Source organism: Panthera tigris, chromosome C2 (genome assembly GCF_018350195.1).
Source record: "Panthera tigris isolate Pti1 chromosome C2, P.tigris_Pti1_mat1.1, whole genome shotgun sequence".
NCBI lineage: Eukaryota > Metazoa > Chordata > Mammalia > Carnivora > Felidae > Panthera > Panthera tigris.
The window spans coordinates 2,737,463-2,764,440 of NC_056668.1; the positions used below are offsets into that span (position 1 = coordinate 2,737,463).

Here is a 26,978-nt window from a genome sequence, read left to right on the forward strand (position 1 = left end):
TCTGAGAGAGAATGTGTGCAAGTGGGGGAGGGGCAGAGAGAGAGAGGGGACAGAGGATCTGAAGCAGGCTCTGTGCGGACTACAGAGAGCCCGATGTGGGGCTCGAACTCACGAACCGTTGGATCGTGACCTGAGCCGAAGTCGGACGCTCAACCGATTGAGCCCCCCAGGCGCCCCTCTTTTTGTATTCTCTGTACCTACTAAATATACCCATTTTCTGTTCTGTGGTTGACACTTCCAGGGTGTGCCAGTTCTCTCTGTAGAAAAATTCTGACTCTCATTGGTTCTTTGTGCTCTCACTTGTGACATCTCGTTTCTCATGGCTTTTGTGATTTTTGTTATGGACTCACATTTGTTGGTACTGTATTTGGGGCAGTTCTTTGAAGATCGGGTTGAGGGTTCTATCCCGGCTCTCCTTTGTCTTAAAATTATTGGCTTGTGGATTTTCAGGCCATCCACAAAGTGTGGATTCATGCCCAGCTTGACAGCTCACTCTCTCTGGTTTTCCGCAGGGCTCTGGGATCTGAGTCCCTGTCTCGCGTGGGTCTGAGACCTTTCCTTCTGTCCTGCTGCCCATAGCCACTGTGCTGCACCATAGCTGTGTGCTTCTGGAATCTGTCGTCACGCCTCCCTGAATTTGCACTCTCACCGAGTTCCCGGTCAGGGGTATTTTCCCTTCACTTCTTGCAAGCTCATCCATTCTTTCAGGGGCTTGCAAAATCTTTGTGTAGCTTGTTTTTTCTTTTCTTTTCTTTTAAATTGCTTTGCGGTGTGAGGTTTTGGGATCTCTGTATTCTGCAGTATTACTAGAAATCTGTCTGACAGTTTTCCAGTTTTCATTAGACTCTAACTTAGCAGTTGTGGTCAGTTCTTACGATAGCTTCTAAGATCCTGATTAACTCTGGATACTGTCTTGTCGGTGTTAGAAATGGGGTTATGGCATTCTTCATCCTCATGCTGTGGATTAAACACATTTGTATGGCCTGAGTGGGCTACCCAGACATCTGGATAATTTCCATTGAATGAGAAGATAGGATTCAATTGTAAGCAGCTGAATTGAACTGTTGGCACACAGTATGCTTGTGAATTGAGGGTTGCCTGTGTGTAAATGCAGGACTGGTAATAAAAGAGAGGACTGCATAAATCTGGTCTTGAGGTTTCCTGTGGGACCCTCTCTGCAGTCGTGTCCCTTGATTAGGTGCACTTTGCGAAGGTGGTTTTATGTGGCCCTGTTGCCGGAGCTTCCCATTTTCCTGTAGCGTCCTGGAGGCCTACACCCCGTTTCCGGCCCCTGTCACCCGGCCTGTTGAGGGGGACCCCTGCGGTGTTCACCAGGAGGTGTGCTGGGGGTGAGACTCCACGTGGGGCATCAACTCAACCTGCCTTCTTTACATTTCAGGTTACTGCTGATGTCCCTGTACAACGTGAGCATCAACCTGAAAGGCCTGAAGTACATCAGCGAGAGCCCGGGCTTCATCCCGCTGCTTTGGTGGCTTCTGAGTGGTGAGGAGAGAGGGCTCCCCCGTGCGTCTTCTCGTCCAGCCTGGGCGCCTGCCCCTCTGTGGCTGGAGGAAGCTGTAAGGTTGGGATGGCGGGCCAAAGGGTATTAGCATTTTTTCAAAGAAAGCTTTCAAACTATGAAGAGCTCAGTGGGGTGCTAGGTTATTTCTGGTTCTGCTTCTGGAGTATTGCTCTCAGTTATGATTCTGTGACACAAAGAAAAATGATCTTCTAGAACAGCTGGCAAGGGGCGTTCACCCATCCCTTTCTCTGCGGGCAATACAGCACTGAGTGTGTCGTCTGCGGCTCCGAATGTCAGGGAAAGAACGTGGGGAAAAAGACATCAGGGAGATTGCAGCCCTGGAGTTATATACGTAGTATGCGTATGTGGGGTTGTTATTTTCTTTGAAATAAAAGCTCTGTCTACTCTCTTTGTGTAGTTAACGTTCGGTGTTATATTCGTTTCCGCTGTATAATATAGCGATTCCACATTTCTCTGTGTTACTCACTGCCCCTCATGATAAATGTATTCTGGATTCCCTTCATCTATCTTTCCCCCCCACCAACCTCCCCTCGGGTGACCACCAGTTTGTTCTCTATAGTTAGGAGTCTGTTTCTTGGTTTGTCTCTATTTTTCCCCTTTGTTTGTTTCTTCAATTCCACTTAATTGTGAGTGAAATCATATGGTACTTGGCTTTCTCTGACTGGCTTATTTCACATGCCATTATACTCTCTAGATCCAATCATATCATTGCAAATGGCAAGATTTTATTGCTTTTTATGACTGAGTGGTATTCCATTATACGTATGCCACATCTTCTTTATCTACTCATCAATAGATGAAACCGCTCAGGCTGCTCCTATAATTTGGCTCCTACAGATAACGCTGCAGTTTATGTAGGGGTGCATATATGCTTTCGCTAATGGAATTAGCGATTTCATACTCTTTGGGTAAATAACCGGTAGTGTGATTACCGGGTCATAGGTAGATCTGCTTTTAACTTTTTGAGGAACCGCCATACTGTTTTCCAGAGCGGCTGCACCAGTTTGCATTCCCACCAGTAAATAGTACATGAGAGTTCTCCTTTCTCCACATCCTCACCAACAGCTCTTATTTCTTGTGTTTTTGGTTTTAGCCATTCTGACAGGCGAGAGGTGGGATTTCATTGTGGCTTTGATTTTCATTTTCCTGGCGATGAGTGACGTTGAGCATCTTTTCGTGTACCTGTTAACCATCTGTATGTCTTCTTGGGAGAAATGCCTGTTCCTGTCTTCTGCCTATTTTTAAATTGAAGTATTTGTTTTTTGGGGTGTTGAGTTTTATAAGTTCTGTTGTGTATTTTTGATACTCCCCCTTTATCAGACATGTCATTTGCGAATGTCTTCTGTTCTGTAGGTTACTTTTTTATTTTATTGGTTTGGTTTGCTGTGCAGAAGCTTTTTATTTTGATGAAGTCCAACAGTTTATTTTTGCTTTTGTTTCTCTTGCCTCAGGAGGCACATCTAGAAAAATGTTGTGGCCAATGTCTGACCACCAAGTTAACACAATTCTGTCCCAATCTGTTCATCATAACTTTTATTTATTTTGAGAGGTAGTGCGCACGTGCATGCACCCAAGTGGGAGCGGGTGGGGGAGGAGGAGGGAGAGAGAGAGAGAGAGGGAGACAGAGAATCCTAAGCAGGCTCCAACACTGTCAGCACGGAGCCTGACATGGGGCTCAATCTCACGAAGTGTGAGATCATGACCTGAGCTGAAATCAAGAGTCAGACACCTAACCAACTGAGCCATCCAGGCGCCACCATCATAACTTTTAACACTGTGTGTTTAGTAGGTACGTATTTCACTCAAGTGTGCAAAAATAGACTTGCCTTATTTTTTCATAACTTACGTCAATCTCCCCTGGAGCTTCAGTGCCACTTGCCGGTGAATGCTTCTTTTTTGTAACGGCAGTTTGGAGGTATAATTGACATGCAATAAACACACGTTTAAGGCAATCAATGGATAAGTCTTGATGTAAATATGCACCTGTCACCACAATAAAGATAGTGAACGTGGCCATCACCCCCAAAAGGTACCTTGTACCACTTGGTGGTCCCTCCCTCCCATCCCTCTGCTCCTGTCTTCCCACTCATTCACCACCTTTTTGCACTGTAAATTAGTTTTCATTTTCCATGAGTTTATATTCCTGGATTCCTGCATCTTGTATTCTGTTTTGCCTGGCTTCTCTCATTCAACATGATTATTTTGAGATCCATCCGTGTTGTTATTGTGGACTGATAATTGGCTGCTTTTTATCGCTAAATAGTGCCCTGTGATGTGGGTGCACTACAGTTGCTTTATTTATTCAGGTGCTGATAGACATTTGGGTTGTCTCTAGGTTTCGGCTATTATAAATAAAACTGTTGTGAACATTCTAGTATGTCTTTGCATGGATATATGCTTTCATTTCTTTTGGGTAAATACCTAAGAGTGGAACGTCTAGGTGTATGGTAAGTGTATGCTACCATTTTGCACACCCCCCAGCAGTATGTCAACTGCTGCGTAACCTTGTCAGTGCTCGCTGGTCTCTCTGTTTAACTTTAGACTTTAGATAGTGACACCTCACTGTGGTCTTAATTTGCACTTTTGTTATGACTAACGATGTTGAACACCTTTTCATGTACTAATTTCCCATCCATGTATCTTCTCTGATAACGTATCGTTTCATATCTTTTGCCCATTAAAAAAAATTGGGTTGTTTTAATTGAGTATCGAGAGTTCATTGTATATTCTAGATACAAATCCTTTGTCAGTACGTGGTTTGCAAATATTTTCTCCCAGTCTGTGGCTTGTCTTTTCATTTTCTTTAAAGCATTTTCAAAGAATGGAAGTTCTTAATTTTGATGAGGTTTAACTTCTTTTTCTTTTATGAATTGTGCTTTTCGTGTATTCATGTTTTATTTATTTTTGAGAGCATAAGCAGGGGAAGGGTAGAGAGAGGGGGACAGAGGATCTGAGGCAGGCTCTGCGTTGACAGCAGCCAACCCAATGTGGGAGGGGGGGCTTGAACTCATGAACCGCGAGATCATGATCTGAGCTGAAGTTGGATGCTCGACTGACTGAGCCACCCAGGTGCCCCTAAATTTGTTTTCTTTTAATAGTTCTAAAGTTTTGAGTTTTATAGATTTAGGTCTGTGATCCATTTTGGAATAACACTTGCATGTGGCAGGAAGTGAGAATCCCAGTTCTTGTTTTCTGTACGGCTGCTTGGTTGGTGTAATGCCATTTGTTGTGAAGGCCCCTTTCTCCACCAGATTGCCTCTGAACCTTTGTTGAAAATCACATGACAGCGTATGTGAGAGCGCGGTTTTGGACTTACTATTCTGTTCCGTGGATCCATTTTTGTCTTTATGCCAGTATCATACTCTATAATAAATCTTCCATCAGGTAATGTAAATCCTCCAACACTGTTCTGATTTTTCAGTTTTTTTTTCGTTATTTCTAAGTTCTTTGTGTTTCCAGATAATTTGAGAAATCAGCATGTCACTTTGTACCAAAAACAAATCCTATTGGGATTTTTATCGGGGTTGTGCTGAATTGACCTTTCATTTGGGGAGAATTGGCATTTTAGCAATATTGAGCCTTCCAGTCCATGAACATAGTACATATGTCCATTTATTTAGTTTTGTTGGAAACAGGGATCTCTCATGTTTCTTTATATCTTAAGAATAGAGGAACTGACCTCCTTTGTTCCTAGCTGTTTTTGCAAGGATGCTTGCATAGTGAGCACCCTTAGTAGGTAGAGATGCTGTCTATCTCCAGAGCCAAGGGTGGGCTTGTTTACAAGCATGCAGTAAGGGTAATGCTTCCCTCTAGGGCAAAGGTCAGGTGGGCTTACTACCCATTATGAAAGATCTGGGGTTCCTCCTGTGTAAGGCAACCCATGGCCTGTTCGTGGCGCTGTAGAATTGTGTCTCACTGAACTGGCCCAAGTGTGGATGTGGCGGTTGCTGGTGAGTAGTGCAGTCCTTTATCTTGGACTCAGGAGTTTCGAGTCTCTCCTTCCAGCACCCGTGAAACTACAACCTGCTGAGCCGCTAGCTGGCAAATAGGATAAAACACCAGACTTCCATAGTCTCAAGGGCTGTGTTTTGTACAGCGTGATAACTCCTAGCCCCCAGGGTTGGATGCTTGACCAGACAGCTTTTACTCTCTTGAGAGTGTGAACTAAGTAAGGGCTGTGGACTCCAGCATGTGTCCTGGACCTGACCTATCAGGTGCCCATCCAGCCCAGTTGTCGTGGGGGCATCATGCCCACGATGCCAGTTGGAGGGGGAGGAGGTGGTGACAGGGAGACAATAACTAGATACTTTCTGAGTGGCAGTCACTGTTGTAAATGCTTTACATATATTCACAGATTTAATTCTCTAAATGCCATTATAAGGCAAATACTGTAACTTCTCTTTTATAGATGAGGCACCTAAAGGCACATAAAGGCGAAGTGACTTGCTCAAGGTTGTATAGCCTCTGAGCGGAAAGCCTGACAGGTGGGCTCCAGACCCCATCTCTTGGCCTCCATGTTGGACTACTGCTTTGCAGAAGCACCTCAGACGTGGCAGCCTGGTTCTGGGTGCCTCCCTGCCTTTACCTGCCTGTAAGCTGGCTGGGCTTGGCCTTGGACACGGGGGGTCCTGAAACCATATGCTCCTCTCTTTTTAAGCTAGCACCTTCTGTCCGCTGTTTACTTTCTTATCAAAGGAGGGCCTTAAACGTTCTACAGGGTCCTGTTTAGCTATGGTACTCCAGAAATTGTCTGCAGCTGAGAGAGAATTGTTGGGTCTGACTTCAATTTATACAGCTCTCTAGGCATGAGCAGTCTGAGTGGCCCTGATGCTCACTGGAGACGGTGCTCTTTGACCCGAATGGACTGTTCTGCTTAAACTTTGGATTGTGTCCAGTAGGGGACCGTGGTGAAGTTGCCTTAATGCCACTTTTCCCCACTGTGGCATCAGTCTTTCTTGTCCGTGAAGACAACTGTTCTTTTGACACAGTGGACACAACCCAAACCCTAATAAATCTTTTACAAGGTCATTTTGCCTGGTATCTTAGAGCTGTTATCACAGTCAAACAAAGGCAAGGTCTAGTAAACCCAGGACGTTTGACCCTCGAATTATTTGTGGAATTACTTCAGCTTAAAAATTGAAATTTGTTGGGGTGCCTGGGTGGCTCAGTCGATTGAGTGTCCAACTTCAGCTCAGGTCATGATCTCACGGTTTGTGGGTTCAAGTCCCACATTGGACTCTGTGCTGACAGCTCGGAGCCTGGAGCCCGCTTCGGATGCTGTGTCCCCCTCTCTCTCTGCCCCGCCCCTGCTGGTGGTGCTCTGTCTCTCTCAAAAATAAACAAACATCAAAAACATTTTTTAAAAACCTTGAAATTTGTTATAGAATCTGGTGCATGTGATAGGAAGGTGAATATATTTTCTATTCTATATTTTATTATAGAATAGGAAAATAGGAACAAAAATAGTTCCCTGAAAAGTAATCCATGCTGCTTGGTGCTCAGTGGATTTAGTGTGACTGTCAGAGCTCTAGGCTCTTGTAACTGCTTAGAGCTAGGACAGAACCTGAAAACCGGCGTGTTCTATCCCTTTGCTTTTAGGTAGATGTGCTCTGTGAAAATACACCAGACAAATAAGAGTCTGTTGTAGTTTTTAGAAGATCTAGGAAAAGAGATTTCATTACTTCTCTTAATAATAGGGTCCTGCTTTTATCAGCTGTCCTGTTGGGAGATTTGATGTATTTTGAAGAATGTCGACTTGGGATGCATTTGATTAGAATTGCAGCTTTTGTACTTGGGAATTCACCTCACCTTTTAGAATCCCGCTCTTCTGTTCTGCAAAATGGAGATTCCTACCTCAAGAGTCTTAATGTGTATTAAAATGCAGCAGCGCCAGGGCCAACACCTCACAGAGTCGGTGTGAAATACGTTGTGCCGCAGGTAAGTCTTTCGTGCTGCAGCGAGAGCTCACTTCCTTTTATTTCCTTTGACCTAAAGGTAGCAGGTCGCTAGCACGTGTCTGGACTTCCCAACCCAGAGTATAGAACCGGTTGCTGTGAATCACCCCTCGCCAAACAACCTCGTTTCCTTTAACATCTGTCGGATTGCATTTTCCTTCCCTCCGTGCGCCTCTGTGACTGGCTTTTCCCCATGCCGTCTCTACATTCTCAACATTCCTCTTAAGCTGCAGAGCTGGCATGGAGAGCTAGTAAACGGCTGGTGAGGACAGAACGTATCGGGATGATGACCACAGGTTATGTCACTGTGAGCGCACACTAGTATCTTGATCACGCTTGTAACTCTTCTGCGCTGTGTTTCCTGGCCGTGTGTACGATGTTGACTAGGAAGGCACTTGCCTCTGTCTTACATTTATTTAGTGTGTGTAAGCAGTGCGGGACACTGATAATCCCACCAAGTTTGTATGTTTAGCCCAGACCTCTGTCCTGAACTCCGTACTCATACGTCCACCTGCCTCCTTGGTGTCCCCACGTGGATATCGGAGTAAACATTCAGACCTCTCCGTGCGGACCTTGTCTGGCAGGCAGCCAGACGTCTCCCCGCAGACGTCTAATGGATACCGAAACTCCTCGTGTTCAGGCTAAATTCCTCATCTTTCCCCACACTGACCTCTTGCCATGGCCTTCCCAGTCTCTGTTAATGACAGCTCTATTTTGATTTCTCAGGCCTTTAAAAACCTTATCGTGAATCTTGTCTCCTTTTCCTTTCACACCCACATCCAACCTGTAAGGAGATCTCGATGGCTCCGCTTTCAAAATATGTCCAGAATCTGACCGCCGTCTACCAACCCCACCTGGCTTTGAGCCTCCATCATCTTTCATTTAAAGAATTCCCAGCAGCCTCCTACAGATCTCCCTTCTGTCCTTCCTTGCAGGGCATGAGTGGGGAGCCAGCGGTATGATGGGATAGATCCCAGACCAACTCTCCTTATTGAAAACGGTCAAAATGTTGAGTGAGACGTAAAAAAAAAAGTTTTTTAAATGCTCCTCTGAGCTAGGAGAAAAGTAATTGTATCTAAAGCACAAAAAACCAAGCGAAAGTGGGACACCAAAGAAGTTATAGACCTGAGCTAACTCCCGCCTTGAGGGCATTTGTCAAAATGACCTTTAGTTTCCATGGCCTCCCAGGGTGTGGGGACAAGAAACAAAGCCCAGGTCCCATCCCAGATGAGTAGCCCGGTAGGGACTCCCAAAGGCATTTACCAGCATTGGAGGGGTAAACTGAGGATACTCTTCCAACCCTTGGGGACTGCAGGAAAATTGCTCTTAGGGGAGGTCGTCGAGAGGACACGACTGCTGCTTGAGACCTGGTTGGACCCTGGGAACCGGAGGCTCCTCACCCCCCACCTCATTCTCGGAATGTGCCCTCTGCTTGTCTTTCTTGCTCCCAGAAGCCGTCCCAAGAATGTAGCCTGGAGATGGTGATGTGGCGTTGAGACTGGACAGTGTACGTGGCTGAACCCACTTAAGGCCTCTGTGTAAACTTTTTGGGGGGGAAGATAGAAGTGTTTTTATGTGTTTATTTCTTTTATTTTGTAAAGTTCTTATTTAAATTCCACTTATTTAACATTCAGTGTCACATTAGTTTCAGGATAGTGATTCAGCATTTCTGTACAACACTGCGTTCATCGTGACAAGGGCCCTCCTTGATCCCCATCACCTGTTTCACTTTCCTCCACTCACCTCCCCTCTGGTGACCATCAGTTTGTTCTCTGTAGTTAAGAGTCTGTTTCTTCGTTTGTCTCCCTCTGGTTTTTTTTTCCTTTGTTTTGTTTCTCAAATTCCACATATGCGTGAATTCATATGGTATTTGTCTTTCTCTGACTGACTTACTGCAGTTAGCATTATACTCTCTGGCTCCATCCATGGCATTGCAGATTGCAAGATTTCATTCTTTTTTATGGCTGAGTAATATTCCTGTGTGTGTGTGTGGGGGGGTGTGGGGGTGGGGGTGTGTACATATACATGTATATACATACATGTACATATACCACATTTTCTTTATCTTACTCGGTCGATGGACACTTGGGTTGTTTCCATGTTTAGCTGTTGTAGATAATGTTGCTCTAAACGTCATGTGCACGTATCCGTTTGAATTGTGTTCTTGTATTCTTTGGTAAGTAGCTGGTAGTGCCGTCGCAAGATCATAGGATAGTTCTACTTTTAACCTTCTGTTCTGGTGGGTGAGTGCAGGGATCCGCAAATCTTGTGGATGGCCGAGACAAGCGTCGTGTGTAAGCTCCCTTTGCTTATTAAACCTGCCAGCTGCCAGGCTGGACTGGCAGCCTTTTTCTGTGGTCTTTTCCTGCCCTCAGTCTGTAGGGGCTGATCTCAGATTGCACCCAGGAAGCTCCCAAGAAGTTGTGAACTGATCATTGTCTGTTTGATCTTTGGCACTGAGCAAACCGGAGGATAATCTCTTCTGAGAATTTACCACCATAGGTTGGTTTTCAAGCAGCTCTGAAGCCTTAATTCTCACCTCCTGGGTGGTCCTCATTTAGAGAACAATGAAGATCTTTTCTGGAGAATTTTTTGACGTCAACCAAGTCCTTAAAGAATTCTTACAGATAAGGTTTTAAGAACCTGAGCTCACATACTAAAAATCACAAGAGGCATGGGAAACATCATTAGTAAATAACACATTACATAGACTTGCAGAAGATTTCAGATATATGAATTACTGGGTCACTATAAAATAGATTTAATGTGTTTTAAGAAATAAAAGAGGAGATTTAATATATGACTAAAGAGTAAGACATTGTAGAAATGACCAGGCAGATCTGAAAAAGGATCAAATAATATTTTTGGAGATAAACAGTATAATGATTGCTATTATAAATTTATGGGACAGTTTAACAGCAGATTATACATAGTTGAAGAGATAATTAAATTGACATAGACAGATCTGAAGAAGTGATTGAGAATGAAGCACAGAGATGGAAAAGAGGAGCAGATGAGGGACGTGGAAGAGAGATGCGAATTTCACATGTGACCAACCAGAGTCCGGGAAGGGAGGGGAGCGAGTGGAACAGAAACGACGTCTGAAGGAGTCCTCCAGACTCGTTACTTCATTTGAGAAGTCTACCTACTTGGAAGCAAGATAAATGCAACCTCCCCTCAGAGCCGTCATAATGAAAACCACAGAGTATTGGAGAAGGTCTGAGAGGCAGGCAGGCAGCAAACGGTGTGCCTTCAGAGGAGTGGCACTTAGACTGCTGGTTGACCCCGGACAGCGACAGTGTCCCATCTGATGCCGAGAGAATAGCTGTCAGCCTGGATTTGCAGGTCTCCCCCTCCCGCCAGTCTCTTTCAGAGCAGGGGTGAGATGGAGACGTTTCAGACAAACAAGAACCGAGGCTTCATCTCCACAGACCTTCCCAGGGTGTGCTTCAGGAGGAGGGTCCTCTCAGGCGGAAAGTATGCAGGAGAGAATGAGGGCCAGAGAGAGTGGCAGATGTGGGGATAAATCGAAGTAGGGGTGGACTGTATGGAACAAAGCCAACAAAACCAAAGCGATAGAATTAGAAACACCAAGAGCGGAACAGTGGCACGTGTCCTGGGTGGGCGATAGGCTGGGTTACAGGATTATGAGTCCAGTGCTGTCCAGGAGGAGAACAGTAGTGATGGCCCATTTCAGACTTTGATAATTAACACGCAGCTTAAATTTCTAGGGTAACGTGTAGATAATAGAAACAGAACATACACCTATAAATAATATGAATACTGGATAAAATGGAAGGTGAAAAGGAATTCAGAAGATGGCGAGAGAAAAAACAAAAAAAAGATATGCTGGCAGCATTCAATCCAAGTATATGCGCAAATGGACTAAATGACTCGTAAAAGGTAGTAATGTTAGACCGGATTGAAACTATCATAATCAACAAAATACATGTTGTTTATATAGTTCCATCTAAAACTCCATAGTATGTTAATGGTTCAGAGTAAAAGGAAGACAATACGAGGCATATTCTTATCAATTCATCAGAAGGCTACAACAATTGTGAATTTCTCTATGCACTTCCTAATATAGTCTCAAAACAAAAAAACTGTAGCGTTCTGGGTTATAAAGAAAGCGTGTCTCAACAAATTTCAGATGATCAGAATCATGCAGAATATCTTCTCTGGCCACAGTACAATGAAGCTGGAAATTAGTGACAAAAACATGAGTAAAATTAAGTAACCCGTGAGTAGAAGAAGGAATCGTAATATCAATCAGATATTTTGAACTGAATAATAGAAATATTACATATCAAAAATGGTGAAATGCACCCAAATTAGCATTTACTAGAAATTGTATTAGTTTAAGGAGGAAAGCAGAAGATTAATGAACTAAACATGTAGCATAAAGATTTAAAAAAAAATTGAAACAACCCAAATAAAGTCCAAGGAGGAAATCTAGAAAAAAGTAGAAATTAATGGGCTTTACTAGGCAGGTTCCACAGCACATTTGAGCCAGTAGTGGGAAGAACCAGCAGACTGAGAGCTAGATAAATAGAGAGTATCTGGTCTGGAGAATAGAAACAAAAACGAGTGAAGAAAATGATCAAGCTCAGAGGCCTGTGGGACATTATCAGACACACCAATATGTGCACAGTCCTGAAGGAAATTCAAGAGAGAGAGGAACAGAAAAAAATTATTTGAAGAAATAATGTCAGAAAACTTCCTAACTTTGATGAAAACAAGTCTACAACATCCAAGAAGTATAGTGCGCTCCAAGTAGGATAAACACAGATCTACATCTAGACAAATCCCAGTCAGACTGTTGAAACTTGAGACAAAGAAAACATCTTGAAATCAGCAAGGGAAAAACATGTACAAGAGAACTACAGCAAGATTAACAGCTCTCTGCTTGTCAGAAACAGTGGTCATGAAGCAGAGGGATGAGGTTTTCAAAGTTCTGAGAGACTGTCTACTAACAATTTTGTGTCCAGCTAAACTATTCTTCAGAAGTGAAGGCAAAATACATTCCTGGATAAACCAGGTCCAAGGGATTTTATTGCTGGCAGACCTTCTTTACCAGAAAGAAAGTTCTTCAAGCTGGGAGAACATGACAGCAGAACATAACGCCAGTCCTTGCCACGTGCCGAGTGTGATACCTGGGGAGGGCTGGTGTTTCGGAGCAACTCTGTTGAAACTGTTGCTTGAAAGACTCCTAGCGGAAGTGAAATATCTTGTCCCACTTCTGGGTTATTTACCCAAAAGAATGAAAAACAGGATCTTGAAGAGGTATTTGGATAGCCGTGTTCACTGCAGCAAGATACGGAGGCAACCAGAATGTCCACTGATGGATGAATGGTTACAGGAAATGTGGAGTATACACGCAGTGGGATGTTTTTCGGCCAGAGAGAAGGACCTTCTGACACCTACAACATGGTTGAATCTTGAGGACGTGATGCTCGGTGAAGCAAGCCAATCCCCAAAGACAAAGTCTGCATGATTCCGCTCATAGGAGGCGTGTAAAGCAGTCACACTCACAAACCGGAAGTAGAACCGCGGTTGCCAGGGGCAGGGGAAGAAGGGTTAATGGAGGCAGTGTCCGTTCTACAAGATGAAAAGAGTCCTGGAGACGGAGGTGACAGCCGCAAAGGCTGTGAATGGACTTAGCACCGTTGGACCGCACACTTGAGAATGGTCAACATGGTAACTTTTATGTAAGTTTTACCACAATTAAAAAAACTGTTTGAAGCGTCCGTCGTACAAGTGTAGCAGAACAACGTGGGACGATGGTTATAGTGTATCGTTGCCCAGGGAAAGTAGCTTCCCCAGAATGTGTAAATATGACCTCGTTTGTATTATACATAGAAACATAAGAAATCCCCACAACTTTGAATATCCCCCCGTCTGTCCGTGTTTCCTCTTCCCGCTCGTCTTGGAGGCTCAGCTCAGGTTGTACCTCTCAGGAGGCCTCTGCTGCTGCCCCGGTCCGTGTGGCGCTCTCTCTGCTCCGGTTTCCCATCTTACTTAGAGACAGTTTCACATTTTCTTGTTCTTTTGTGTCACAAATGCCAGTTATCTCCAACTAGACCGTCGCGTTTTTGTAAGAACCAGATCTTAGGTTTCTCTGGAATTCCTGTTCTCACAAGCCTGCCTCTCCCAGTGTCCCTGAGCGGTGGCCTCGGCCCTCGTGCCGCGGAAGCGGCCCTGCGCGGCTCGGCACCCTGGGAGCTGGCGTCTGCTCTCCCTCCAGCCGTGGCTGCCCTGCCGGCAGTGCTCATCCTGCTTTCTGCGCGGCCTCTTGCCTCCGTTGTGGCTTTGCTCTCCAGTTCGCCACCGCCCTGAGCCCTGACTGGATCTCAGGGTCTTCTGAATCCATGTAACCTTCTCCTCAGCCTCTGGGGCTCTTCGCCGTGGCCTGCAAACGGTTAGTGGCGGCTCACGGCTGGCCCAGCGTCACCCGAAGACGCCTCCTGTTCCGCACACTCCTCGGGCAGATCCCTCAAATCGATCACACAGCCCGGACCGAGACCGAATCTCCAAGTTAGGCTTCGCTGGCGGGATTAGCCTCTGGGCTGGGCAAGTGAGCCCTTGACCTGGTCTCTTTGGGGCTGTCACCCTGGTTGCCCTCTGTGCTCCTGCCTTCTTCCTCTGGAGCGGGCCTTCTACCCTGGTCAGGGAGGGACCCAGCAGTGCCGAGTGATGATCTCAGTGATGGGTGTGTGAGCGGAGCAGGACCGGAGTCGTCTTCTCAGACTTCGCTGGTTGGAGCCGGCGAGGAAGAGTATTCTTCCCGCTCTGGGCCGTGGAACTACCAGGCGTGAGTCTAGAGCCGCCTGTGGCGGTCCTGGCTGCCTGGGGAAAGTCGATCCGTGCTGACCATCACCGAAGCCAGGGTAGGGAGGCCGAGATAAGAAATGCTGGAAGGAGCCCCGTAGCTGGTGTCAGCTTGGTCCCGTCCTTCCCAAGTCCTGGTCTCTAGCTCTTTCTCCAATTTCAAGTTACTCTGGAATCTTCTATGACTCACTCATCTTGCTTTTCTTCAGTTAGTGTAAGCCTCAGTTTCCTCTCCATCAGGGCAGTGCACCTCTCCCGTGCACCCCACACCTTGATTCCACGTCATCTTCTTCCATGGCACCAGTCACCTTTAACACCAAGCAGTTTCCCTCCTCGTTCCATGGGGGTAGTTGTCTGTCTTCCACACTGGAATGGAAGCTTCAAGAGCACAGGGATCTTCGTTTGGTTCACAGATGGAACCAAAAAATAGGTCTCAAGTGAATGAGAGACCAGTTTGTGTGAAGCTGTCCATCATCTTGAGATGAAAAGCCATTGTTTGAAATTTGGTTATATCACAGAGAAGATTGGGGGTTTGATTGTATGTCTCTGGGTTATTTTCACAGAGGGAGACTGAAAGGTTTCAATGCTAGGGGAAGTTGAGTTATGACCTCAGTGTCCCTGTCAGCCCAGATATGTGGCTTTTCAAGAGTACTGTCTTATGTCATAGTCCCAGTAGGCTACATCTCCAACACATGAACATTGGTGATAACTGTGTGGTTGAAAAGCAAAATATTTATGGCCTTTATTTACAAAGATTTATTTATTTATTTATCATTTTTAATCAAAAATGTTTTAATGTTTATTTATTTTTGACAGAGAGAGAGCACGAGCAAGCACGAGTGGGGAAGGGGCAGAGAGAGAGGGAGACACAGGATCCGAAGCAGGCTCTAGGCTCTGAGCTGTCAGCACAGAGCCCGACGTGGGGCTTGAACCCACGAACTGTGGGATCACGACCTAAGCTGAACTTGGACACCTAACTGACTGAGTCACCCGGGCACCCCTACAAGGATTTTTTTTTTTAAGTTTTATTTATTTTCAGAGAGAGAGAGAGAGAGAGTGTGAGCGAGCTCCAGAGAGAGAGATGGGAGAAGGGGCAGAGAGAGGGGGAGAGAGAGAATCCCAAGCAGACTCCATGCTGTCAGTGCAGAGCCTGATGTAGGGCTCGACATGAAACATGAAATCATGACCTGAGCTGAGATCGAGCGTTGGACACCTAACTGACTAAACCACCCAGATGCCCCAACCGCTTCATGTCTTGAAGGATGTTGGGAAACATTTGGCTGACATATGTCAAACCCAACAAGTTGAAAGCCATCTAAAATTTACCATAGTCTGACGTAGGTATAATGAACTCACAGTCGCAATTTAGGAAGGGGAGCTAGTGTATGTGGGAAGATGAATTTGGTGTGGGACATGCTCAGTTTGAAGTAACAGTAAAAAATATACATCCAAATGGAACTCTCCAGAAGGTCATTGGCAATCAGAAACTTCAGGGTTTATGTGATAGGCCAGAGGCCTGGGGTATGGGGTAATTTTACGGTACTCAGGCTGCCATTTGTAATACTGTTCCTGTCTTCCTCAAAGGGAGGCCATGAGAATTCAGTGGAGGAGTAAATGGAAATGCTGTCTAAATTTTTTAAAAGGGAGAAAATAGTACTCTGAGAAGAAGAGCGTCTGATGGTGTCAGATGTAACTTGAAGAAAATGGGAATGGAGAAAAGGCTTGGACACGGAGACCCACTGGTGACCTGTGAGCCGAGTGTCTGTGGGGCACAGAGTCAAGAGCAGGAGGCACATGGCGGGGTGGGGACAGGAGGCGATTGTGAGGAGGTGAGTGCTGCCCTGGTCAGCGTAGCAAGAAGAGAGTTTCGGGCATTGGTGCTAACGGCAGTCAGAGTCTAATTTTGCAGATTTTCAACTTCGAATAGGAAAGAAGTAATTAAAAACTAAACAAAAATTAGTATGTCTTACTTCAAAACACACCGTGACTTAACATTTTCTTGGATGAGGAGTTACTTTCCCTTGCAGTTTGTCTTTAAATGGTGACCTCTCTTCTGGCATATAAGTAGGTTACTAAAATGTGGGGGGCGCTTGGGTGGCTCAGTTGGTTAAGTGTCCGACTCTTGATTTCTGCTCAGGTCATGATCTCATAGTTTCGTGAGTTTGAACCCTGTTGTGTTGAGCTCTGTGCTGACAGCATGGAGCCTGCTTGGGATTCTCTGTCTCTGTCTCTGCCTCTCCTCTGTTCGTGCTCTCTCTCAAAAAAGAAAAAAAGCCCCAAAACATAAAAAAGTAGTTTTCTACAGCGTGAAATTTGCTTCGTTTTTGGTAGTTTGTTATACTATTGGCCATTTACACTAGAATGATTTTTATGATCACTTTCTCCACATGGATTCTGTGTCCTTTAAGAAGAGACCTCACTGCCTATTCTTCATTGACTCACTGATGAAGGATCTGGTGCTTAGGATTATTGTTCTTTATCAGATTATTCATCCTCAGCTGGTGACGTTTCCCACTGGATTTGCACGCCTTCCAGCTGCGAACACACTCTATCAGTGACATTAGTTATGTAACCTTCTGGAAGCCATCTTTATTCAGAAGTCAAAAGAAACCCTTTAGAAGGTTTCTAACTGGGGAGTTAGTGTTTACCAAGTATTTGTTGGGTTATATTTCTTGGACACAAATATAACACTGCAGGTGCTATAATTGTAGAGAAAAACTTCTGTGCCCCAAGGTCCCAGGGTCCCAGTAGAGGTCCCGGCTGGACCAGCAGGCACACGGCCGGAGCACCCTCTAGTCTTGCCTGCATCACACTCCCAGCCGAGTGTCCCAGCAGGCCACAGAAACCTGTGTAGAGCAGAGACGTTGCCAAGGCACCAAAGGCCATTGTGACTTCAGCCGAGGAACAGCACAGAAGACGGGGATCCTCTGCCCGCGCCCCCCCTCCCCACCCTGCACTGTAATCTGGGAAAGTACCCATGAGAGCTCTGCTTGCATCACTGTGGGCTACAAAGTCGTCTCCCTCACGATGGGGCAGATCATAGCACTCTGAGATCACCGCTCCTCTTTTGTCTGGCATAAAACTGGGCACTGGGCAGGGGCACTGCACCCTGGTGTAGCTGGGATTAGGAACCACACTGTCTTTCTTTCATGATGTATTTGGCTGTGGCTGCGCGTGCAGGACCCTGTGAATGGCTTATCCAGCACCTTTGTTTTCTTCCTTGGATCTAACTATTCGAGGCTTCACTTTCCCTTTTATGGACGATGTGACGTAGAGGTAGATCCTAAACTCCAGTAGGGGTTTTTGTGGAAGAAAAAAAAAAGAGAGAGAGAGAGAAAGAAAGAAAACACATACATGTGCCCTGATATTTGTGCTTGGGTCTCCATCCCTAAAGGCCACAACTTAGTTATTGGGAGTGGGGCCCAGGCGTCCAGCTTCTCCCATCTGCCCATTCCCTTCGATGTGTAAGGCAGGTGGGAGGGTTAGGGCTCTGAGGCAGCCGTGGGAGTCCTGCCACCGTGCCACCGAGTGGCTTCAGCCTCAAGGCTTATGCCATTCGGTGCATGGCATCCTCTGTCCGCAGTCACTGGCCCACAGAGGGGCGCATGAGCTAGGTGGGCCCATCCAGACCGCAGGGGTGGAGCACGGGTTTCTCCCTCACTGGATATGGACAAGGGAGCACGTTATACCTCAGCGTGAGCAACGTGAGCTACCTCATAGGAGATGCCGTGGGGGAGAGGACAGAGGGAAGAAAGGGTCCCGGCCTTTGATGATACAACCGAGCCACCGAATCCAACCCTACTTCTGCACGTGACATGAGACGATAAGTTATCACCACTCAGGCCACTGAGTTGCAGTTTGATACTTGGAGCTGAACCATTTTGACTCACTGCTCTGCGGAAAATCCAGTAACATTTTCTAAACCAGTTTCAGGTTTCTCCATACGCAGAGTGAAAGCGTATACAGGTGGGATAGTGGGAGGGGACATCTGTATTTGCTTTAAAACACATCCCACCAGCGCCATCATACCGGCTTTTCTCTTCTTTTTTTTAAACATTTATTCATTTTTGAGAGTGAGAGAGACAGAGCATGAGCGGGGGAGGGGCAGAGAGAGAGGGAGACACAGAATCCGAAGCGGGCTCCAGGCTCCCAGCTGTCAGCACAGAGCCCCACGTGGGGCCTGACCTCACGGACCGCGAGATGATGACCTGAGCCGAAGTCGGACGCTCAACCGACTGAGCCACCCAGGCGCCCCTGGGCTTTTCTCTTCCTGACAAAATATGTAGTACAAGACCAGAGAAGTCCACGGAGCCACTACTGTGCTTGAGAAGGGGCAAGGAGAGGTGGGAGTGTGAATCCTACTTGTTTGTTTTGTCTCTGGCAAGTTTGGTGACCGGCCTGTGCCTCCAGTCTTCATCTATAAAACAGTGATGTTGACGTGTGCTTCCGAGCATGTATGAGAGCTCAGTCAGTCTGCAGACCGAGCACGGCCAGCACGGGGCCACACGGAGTCGCCAGCACTGGTGCATTTCAGACCCACGAGTGACAGGTTTCCCTGGTTTAGCCGAGCAGTTTCTTAACAATGCTGGCTGTTGTGTTATCGACAGTGGGGAACGGGGACAAGGATGGCAGCAGGATCATTAAAAGCACTATTTTGGCATCAAATAACGTGCAGTGAAGTTTCTTTTTAAACTGAGTTAGCTGTTTCACTTGACTTTACACGATTTTACTTGTCAGCCAAAAAGGTAACTTACACGTTTGATTTTCAAGACCGTGCACAGGGTGCTTAGCTCTTAGGAATATAGATCAGAATTATGTCTTTCTTTGAAAAGTTTGCATCACCTGGCACAAAAACAGACACTGAGATCAATGGAACAGAATAGAGAACCCAGAAATGGACTCACAAACGGATGGCCAACTAACCTTTCACAAAGCAGGAAAGAATATCCAATGGAATAAAGACAGTCTCTTCAGCAAGTGGTGCTGGGAAAACTGGACAGCAACACGCAGAAAGAATGAACCTGGACACTTTCTTACACCAGACACAAAAATAAACTCAAAATGGATGAAAGACCTCAATGTAAGACGGGAAGCCATTAAAATCCTCAAGGAGAAAGCAGGCAAAAACCTCTTTGATCTTGGCCACAGCAACTTCTTACTCAACACGTGTCCAGAGGCAAGGGAAACAAAAGCAAAAATGAACTATTGGGACCTCATCAAAATAAAAAACTTCTGCACAGTGAAGGAAACAATCAGCAAAACTAAAAGGCAACCGACAGAATAGGAGAAGGTATTTGCAAACAACCTATCAGGTAAAAGGTTAGTATCCAAAATCTATAAAGAACTTCTCAAACTCAACACCCAAAAAACAAATAATCCAGTGAAGAAATGGGCAAACGACATGAATAGACACTTCTCCAAAGAAGACATCCAGATGGCCAACCGACACATGAAAAAATGCTCAACATCATTCATGTCTAGGGAAATACAAATCAAAACCACAATGAGATACCACCTCACACCTCTCAGAATGGACAACATTAACAACTCAAACAACAGATGTTGGTGAGGATGCGGAGAAAGAGGATCTCTTTTGCATTGTTGGTGGGAATGCGAGCTGGTGCAGCCACTCTGGAAAAGAGTGTGGAGATTCCTCAAAAAACTAAAAGTAGAACTACCTTACGACCCAGCAGTTGCACTACTAGGCATTCATCCAAGGGATACAGGTGTGCTGTTTCAAAGGGACACATGCACCCCCATGTTTATAGCAGCACTATCAACAATAGCCAAAGTAGGGAAAGAGCCCAAATGTCCATCGAGGGATGAATGGATAAAGGAGATGTGGTATATATATACGATGGAGTATTACTCAGCCATCAAAAAGAATGAAATTTTGCCATTTGCAACAACATGGATGGAACTAGAGGGTATTATGCTAAGTGAAATTAGAGAAGGACAAATATATGACTTCACTCATATGAGGACTTTAAGAGACAAAACTGATGAACATAAGGGAAGGGAAGCAAAAATAATACAAAAACAGGGAGGGGGACAAAACAGAAGAGACTCATAAATATGGAGAACAAACTGAGGGTATACTGGAGGGGTTGTGGGAGGGGGGATGGGCTAAATGGGGAAGGGGCATTAGGGAATCTACTCCTGAAATCATTGTTGCACTATATGCTACCTAATTTGGATGTAAGTTAAAAAAATAAAATAAAAAGTTGAGCATCACTAAGGCAAGGCTTTCATCTGTGAGGGAAGGTAGTAGAGGGTCGACTTCTATATAATATCGTGAAATACGTGTGTCCGGCTCACATTTTCGTCGCTGCCAGCCCGTGTCATCTCTGCGTGAACCGCAGGGATGGCGGATACGAATACCACACTTGGGCTTGTGCACTTCCTGCCTGGAAGCCCCGGGGCTGGCGCCCTCACTCACCACATCTCGCGCAGCCTTCCCCGCAGTTGTGTTTTACCCGCAAAGGTGTGGAGGCTCCAAGGCCACGCGGGCAGGAGCGCGGTGCTTTAGTAGAGCGGGTTTCAGTGCGTGGGGGAAGGCAGGTTTAATGCCACAGACAGTCATGAAGGCAGAAAACGACTTTGCAGATGCTCAGCCTCTTTTCCACATAGAAGTTCAAGTCACTGAGCTCTGGGCCCGGGAGGACGTAGCCCACACCTGACGCTGATATCCTTACGTGAAATTGGACAAGGGAATGTGGGAATGCCTTTTGAGTTATGATGTCGGTACCCTCAGGACCTGCCACTGGCTTTCATTCTGACCTAACTTCATTCTCTTAACTGTGGATTGGAGGAAGGATGCCTTTAGGAATTTTCTCCTCCCACAGCAGGATCCTGACGGTCCGTTCCTTGTCCCCGCAGAATCAGCCGAGGTGCTCTCGTATCGATTTGGCAGGGTTACTTGACGGCAGTGTTTCATTTTCTTTTGGCCTAAGGAGATTTTCCCCGCGATAAAACTGCGTAATGTGGGTGGAAGTGCTCGTAAGTGGTAACTTGCTGGTCACACGTAAGTGGTTTTTACCACCGTCTCCTTGTGGGAAGAACCGGGTCCTCAGAGGGTGGCCGGCAGCAGCCGGGTGGCAGCTGGAGAGAGACATCTTCTCAAGTTCCTAAAGGAGTCTAGAGCCCAGGTGAAGGGTGTAGTTCTCCCGGCAGGCTGAGGACTTCTCCACGAAACTGCACGGCTTTGAAGGAAGTTGCGGAGGGAGGGTGGGGAGCCCGAGGAAGGTGAGGTGCCCGTGCGTGCCAACGAGGCGTGTGCGTTCCTCGTCCGCGGCCCACCGCCCGTTACCAGCATTGCGTTGTAAATACGCTGTAACATTTGAAAAAGACCAAACCCCAGAGGCGCAGACGGTTTGAGTTCCGATTCTGAATCAGAAGCACACGTGGGCAGGCCGTTGTGAAGGCACAGAGGCGAGGAAGGGGAGCGAAGGCCTCACGCGCTCCTGCATCGGCCGCCGGCATGGGCACCGCGGGCGCTTCGGGCCTGGGAGCAGAGCGGGTGTGTGGCAGGGGGTGTGCGTCTGCCGGTCCTCCTCAGCCACCCCCAGGCAGGACGGGAGGCACGGTGGCTCTGATCTGGCCTGGTTGCGCCAGTCCCGAGGGCGGGACGAGGGCGGGACCGAGATCTGTCCTGCCGATTGCTGGCTGCCTCCATAAGGCAGCGCCCTGTAACTCTGGCGTCCTGGAGGGATGGGTGTGTGCGTTTCGGGTGGAGGAGGCTTGGGAACCATCGCTCTCAAGGCAAACCCTCAACCTGTAGCTCTGTCGGGTGTCTTCAGAGGAGCAGCCAGTGTGTGGCAGCTGAGAGGTACGATGCTGGATTGGGTGTTGCTGGATCTCAGCGCTGAATAGACTCATGGAGTGAAAGGGCACGGCAAGGGGACTGCAGTGTTTTCCAGGGGAAGGCTTGATGGTGTGTGGGTGTGTGGCAGGGGGTGTGCGTCTGCCGGTCCTCCTCAGCCACCCCCAGGCAGGACGGGAGGCACGGTGGCTCTGATCTGGCCCGGTTGCGGCAGTCCCGAGGGCGGGACGGAGATCCTGCCAAGGCACCTGCCCAGCCCATGGTCTGGGCCTCCTCCCTCTTTTAGGGCCCTCCCTCTTTCAGGGAATGGTCGGGATAACCAAAGGCTGCCTCAGGGCATGCTTAGTCATGGAAATTGAGGGTTTTAGGCAAGGGGGCTGATGGAGTACTTGATCTCGGGGCAGTCATTGCTAGTGACTGGGACCCTCTTGTCTCCATCCAGAGCATCTTCTTCCTGAGTTCTGACTCCCTAGCAAACTACCCATCACAGAGTTTTCCCCAAAACGTGGGGATCAGAGCTGAGGAAAGGACGTGCAGGGGTGTGGAGGCAGAGGAACTGAGACGCCTGGGGCGTCTCCCTCGTCCCTGAGCACGGCACGTAGTTCCAGGGGTGGGTCCGTGTCCTGCACCACCTTTTGTGCCCTCCCCAGCACTGCCTGTCTGTGACCTGTCGCCCTGCTCGAGCCCGGCCAGCCCTCCATTCACCCGGTCTGCCTCACCAGGGAGGCCACACCGTCTGCCCTGTCCCCGCCTGGTACACAGACAAATCTGCGGTTTGAGGCCCATCGTGTCCCATCGGCATCTATCAGATGAATGAAGGAGGCTGGTCTGGCTTTTGGAGACTGCAGCAAGGTCCACAACCTTTTAGCCATACGTTTCCGGTTAGGTTCCTAATTTGTTACGTTCAAAGGATGTGGGTTTTCCTTTTTGTCCCCTGGGAAGTCAGCACTGTGGACAAGCTTTTGGGGGGACTTTGTGTCCCCTGGACTGCACAGGACACAGCCAGTTTATGACGTGCTTGAGCGTCCAGGAGCCTGGCACACGTGGAGTGGGCTGTGGCTGCCCATCTGTCCTGTGGAGCAGTGGCTTTCAGAAGATGGTTTTTCTGGAACCATAGAGCCAGCAAGTGGGGGAACCAGGATCAAAGCCTGCTTTGTGCACCCATGCAGGGGTGTGGCGGGTGATTTTCTGGGGAACATGCTCACTCCTGTGTTCGCTCTCTTGTGGTGTCATTCATTGATTCCCTAAACGTTAGCGAGCCTACGAGTGACCAGGCCCAGCACAGGTGTACTGAGTGGGTGGGGAAGGCGGGGCCTCAGAGTTGCTCCGGTGAGGGGTGGCTCCTCCAGGGCATCATTCCAGTCTGAGACAGGAGCAGGAAGACAGAGGGAACGAGAGGCTCAAGGGCTCGGGATGGACAGAGTGCATTGTGTAGCAGAAGATGGGAGAGGAGTGAGCAAGCCTGGGGGAGAGGAAGCCAGCAGCCACCAAGGAGAGGAGTGTCTGTGAGTGCATTTAAGGCAGAGGAGTGATGCAGGCTCTTAGACTTCCTGTGTCTTCTAGGGTCTAGATTTATATCAGGGACCTCTTTTTTTTTTTTTTTAATATTTATTATTTTGAAAGAGAGAGACAGAGTGTGAGTAGGGGAGGGGCAGACAGCAAGTGAGACACAGAATCCGAAGCGGGCTCCAGGCTCCTGGCTGTCAGCACAGAGCCCGACGCGGGGCTCGAACCCACAAACTGTGAGATCATGACCTGAGCCGAAGTTGGATGCTTAACGTACTGAGCCACCCAGGCACCCCTGGTGGAAATATGTTTTTAATGGATGTATAAATATATATTGTGTGTTTTTATATGTGTGCTTCATATATGCATACATATAAATAGATATACTAATACTAATCAGAAGGAAACTGCAGTGGCTATACTGACCTCTACAAAGTGGAATTCAGAGGAGGGATCATGACCAGGGATAAGGGAGGACACTGTGTAACCTTCAAGGAGTCAATTCTAAGCAGACGTAACAGTCCTAAACGTGTATGCACCTACCAGCAGAGTTGCAAAACGCATGAAGTGAAAACTGACAGACGTGAATGGAAAACTGAATCCACGGAGGTGGTCACAGATTTCAACATCCCTCTCCTTATAACTGACAGAAGAGGTGACAGAAAACCAGGAAGGATAAAGACCTCAGCAACATTATCAACCACCTTCAAAGTGCAACATTTACCAACATGCCACCTAATAACAGAGGGGCATGCATTCTTTTTCAGAGCGTGTGGAACATTTACAAGACACACTACAATTGGGGCTATAAAATACATCTCACGGCGCCTGGGTGGCTCAGTTGGTTAAGTGCCTGACTTCGGCTCAGGTCCTGATCCTACAGTTTGTGGGTTCGAGCCCCACGTCGGGCTCTGTGCTGACAGCTCGGAGCCTGGAGCCCGCTTCGGATTCTGTGTCTCTCTCTCTGCCCCTCCCCTGCTCGTGCTCTGTCTCTCTCTGTCAAAAATTAATAATAAAAAACATAAAAATTTTTTAAATATGTCTCAATAAACTTAGCAGGGTTGGAATTATGCATGGTATGTTCTCTGACCACAGTAGCATTAAGTTAGAGCTCAATAGAAATATATCTGGAAGATCTCCAAATATTTGTAAATTAAATAAGCCAATCTAAAGTAGAACGTGCCATATACAACATATGAAAAAGTAAGGTGGCGTCACAGTTCCCCCAAAGGCAGAAACACTTCGTATTCAACATGGAGTGGCACAGTATGTTAGTCATAGATGATAATGTCGTATTTCACAATACGTTCACATATATTCAGAACGTAAAGATTCATAAGCATTCTCTTCGTTGCAAATTATCCAGGGATCAAGAGGTCACCTGAGGGGCGCCTGGGTGGTTTAGTTGATTAAGCGACCAACTTCTGTCTCTGTCTCTGTCTCTCTTTCTCAAAATAATAAATAACCATTAAGATTTTTTTAAATAAAAAAAAAACATATTTCCATCCTTTTAACCTACGCTCCCTTTATATTTAATGTGACTTCCACGTGTTGACCTTAAAAATAAAACTGCCAGTTTTTTTTTTTTAACGTTTTTATTTTTATTTATTTTTGAGACAGAGAGAGACAGAGCGTGAACAGGGGAGGGGCAGAGAGACAGGGAGACACAGAATCTGACATAGGCTCCAGGCTCTGAGCTGTCAGCACAGAGCCCGACGCGGGGCTCGAACTCACGGACCGTGAGATCATGACCTGAGCCCAAGTCGGACGCTTAACTGACCGAGCCACCCAGGCGCCCCAAAACTGCCAGTTATCTTACCAGCAAAAATGGGTTTATTCTGGAGTAACAGAGAACTGCAGCCCAGTACCAACTACCTAGGGCAACACTATGGACACGTCTGAAGAATAGAGCAGAGGAAGCTATTTTATAGGGGAAAGAAAGGTTGTCTCTCATTGGCTGGGCTGTGATGACCTCTCATTGGCTGGGCTGTTGCCAGGGTCAGGAAGAAACCTTCCTTCCTCCTGCCCCAGGAGTCTCTCCTTGCTGGGTCTGCAGTGGACCAGGGGCGGTGGGGCTGAGAGCTGCTCCTGCTGGCCTCTGGTTCTAAACAAGGTTTTACTTCATTAATTAATTTATTATTTATTAATCATTTATTACATTATTACTCTTGTAAACCATGTATTGTTGGGCCTTGTATTTTGAAAATTAAATATTACTGAGTATTTAAATCTGTCATCCTGTTGTTTTCTACTTGTTCTATATTTTCTTTGTTCTTTCTTTACCTTCAGTGTCCGCTTTCTTCTGGATTAAGTTAGTATTATTTTGTGATTTCATTTTGTCTCCATTATTGGCTCATTAGCTTGTTAGCTTAACTTATCATAGTCCACATTCAAAACCTACTCTGCTGCTCAGGTGTAGGGTAAGAAGCCTACAGCACTGCTGTTCCTTCCCCCTTCCATCCTTTTCTAATTGTTGCCATACGTGTGTGGAAAACTCCAGAAACATTTTTATTATTTTTACTTTTAATAGCTACCTTTTATTTTATTTATTTATTTACTTAATTTATTTTAAGATTTACTTTTTTTAAAGTAATCTCTACACCCAGTGTGGGGCTTGAGCTCACGACCCTGAGGTCAAGAGTCGCATGCTCCACCATTGGAGCCAGCCGGGTGCCCCTAAACAGCTGCCTTTTAAAGAAGTTGAAAAGGTATGAGGAAGGGGCACCCGGGTGGCTCAGTTGTCTGAGCGCCGCCTTTAGCTTAGGTCATGATCTCACAGTTCATAAGTCCGAGCCCCACACCGGGCTCCCTGCTGTCAGTGCAGAACTGGCTTCGGATCCTCTGTCCCCCCTCTCTCTGCCCCTCCCCCACTCATGCACCTGCTCTCTAAAAAATAAACATTAAAAAAAAAAGAGGGGTGCCTGGGTGGCTCAGTCGGCTGAGCGTCTGACTTCAGCTCGGGTCACGATCTCACGGTTCACGAGTTTGAGCCCCACGTCGGGCTCTGTGCTGACAGCTCGGAGCCTGGAGCCTTCGGATTCTGTGTCTCCCTCGTCCTCTGCCCCTCTCCCCACTCACACTCTGTCTCTCTCTCCTTCAAAAATAAATACATGTTAAAAAAAATTAAAAAAAAGAAAAGGTATGAGGAAAAATATCCATATATTTGCTGTTTCTGCCTCTCTCTGTTCCTGTGTGTCAGACCCGAGTTTGTACCTGGGATCACTCTCCTTCTGCCGGCAGGACTTCGAACCGTTTTGAGGCGCAGGTCCGCGGGCGTGGAGCTCTGCAGCTCGGGCTCGGGCTCCGGCTCGCGCAGTGTTCC

At 46.8% G+C, this 26,978-nt stretch overlaps 1 protein-coding gene across 4 annotated transcripts in view; it reads left to right on the top strand.

Moving 5' to 3' along the window:
* Positions 1–26,978, top strand: part of LOC102967336 (heat shock transcription factor 2 binding protein) — a 92,944-nt gene that overhangs the window by 49,618 nt on the left and 16,348 nt on the right. For 2 of the 4 annotated variants that reach the window (XM_042998859.1, XM_042998860.1), the window contains exon 8: positions 1,400–1,503. In XM_042998859.1, coding sequence (XP_042854793.1) covers positions 1,400–1,503 — 104 coding nt within the window. Of the gene's footprint in view, positions 1–1,399; positions 1,504–1,735; positions 2,024–26,978 lie in introns of those variants that run through there. The other 2 variants (XM_042998861.1, XM_042998862.1) reach the window with 2 other exon arrangements.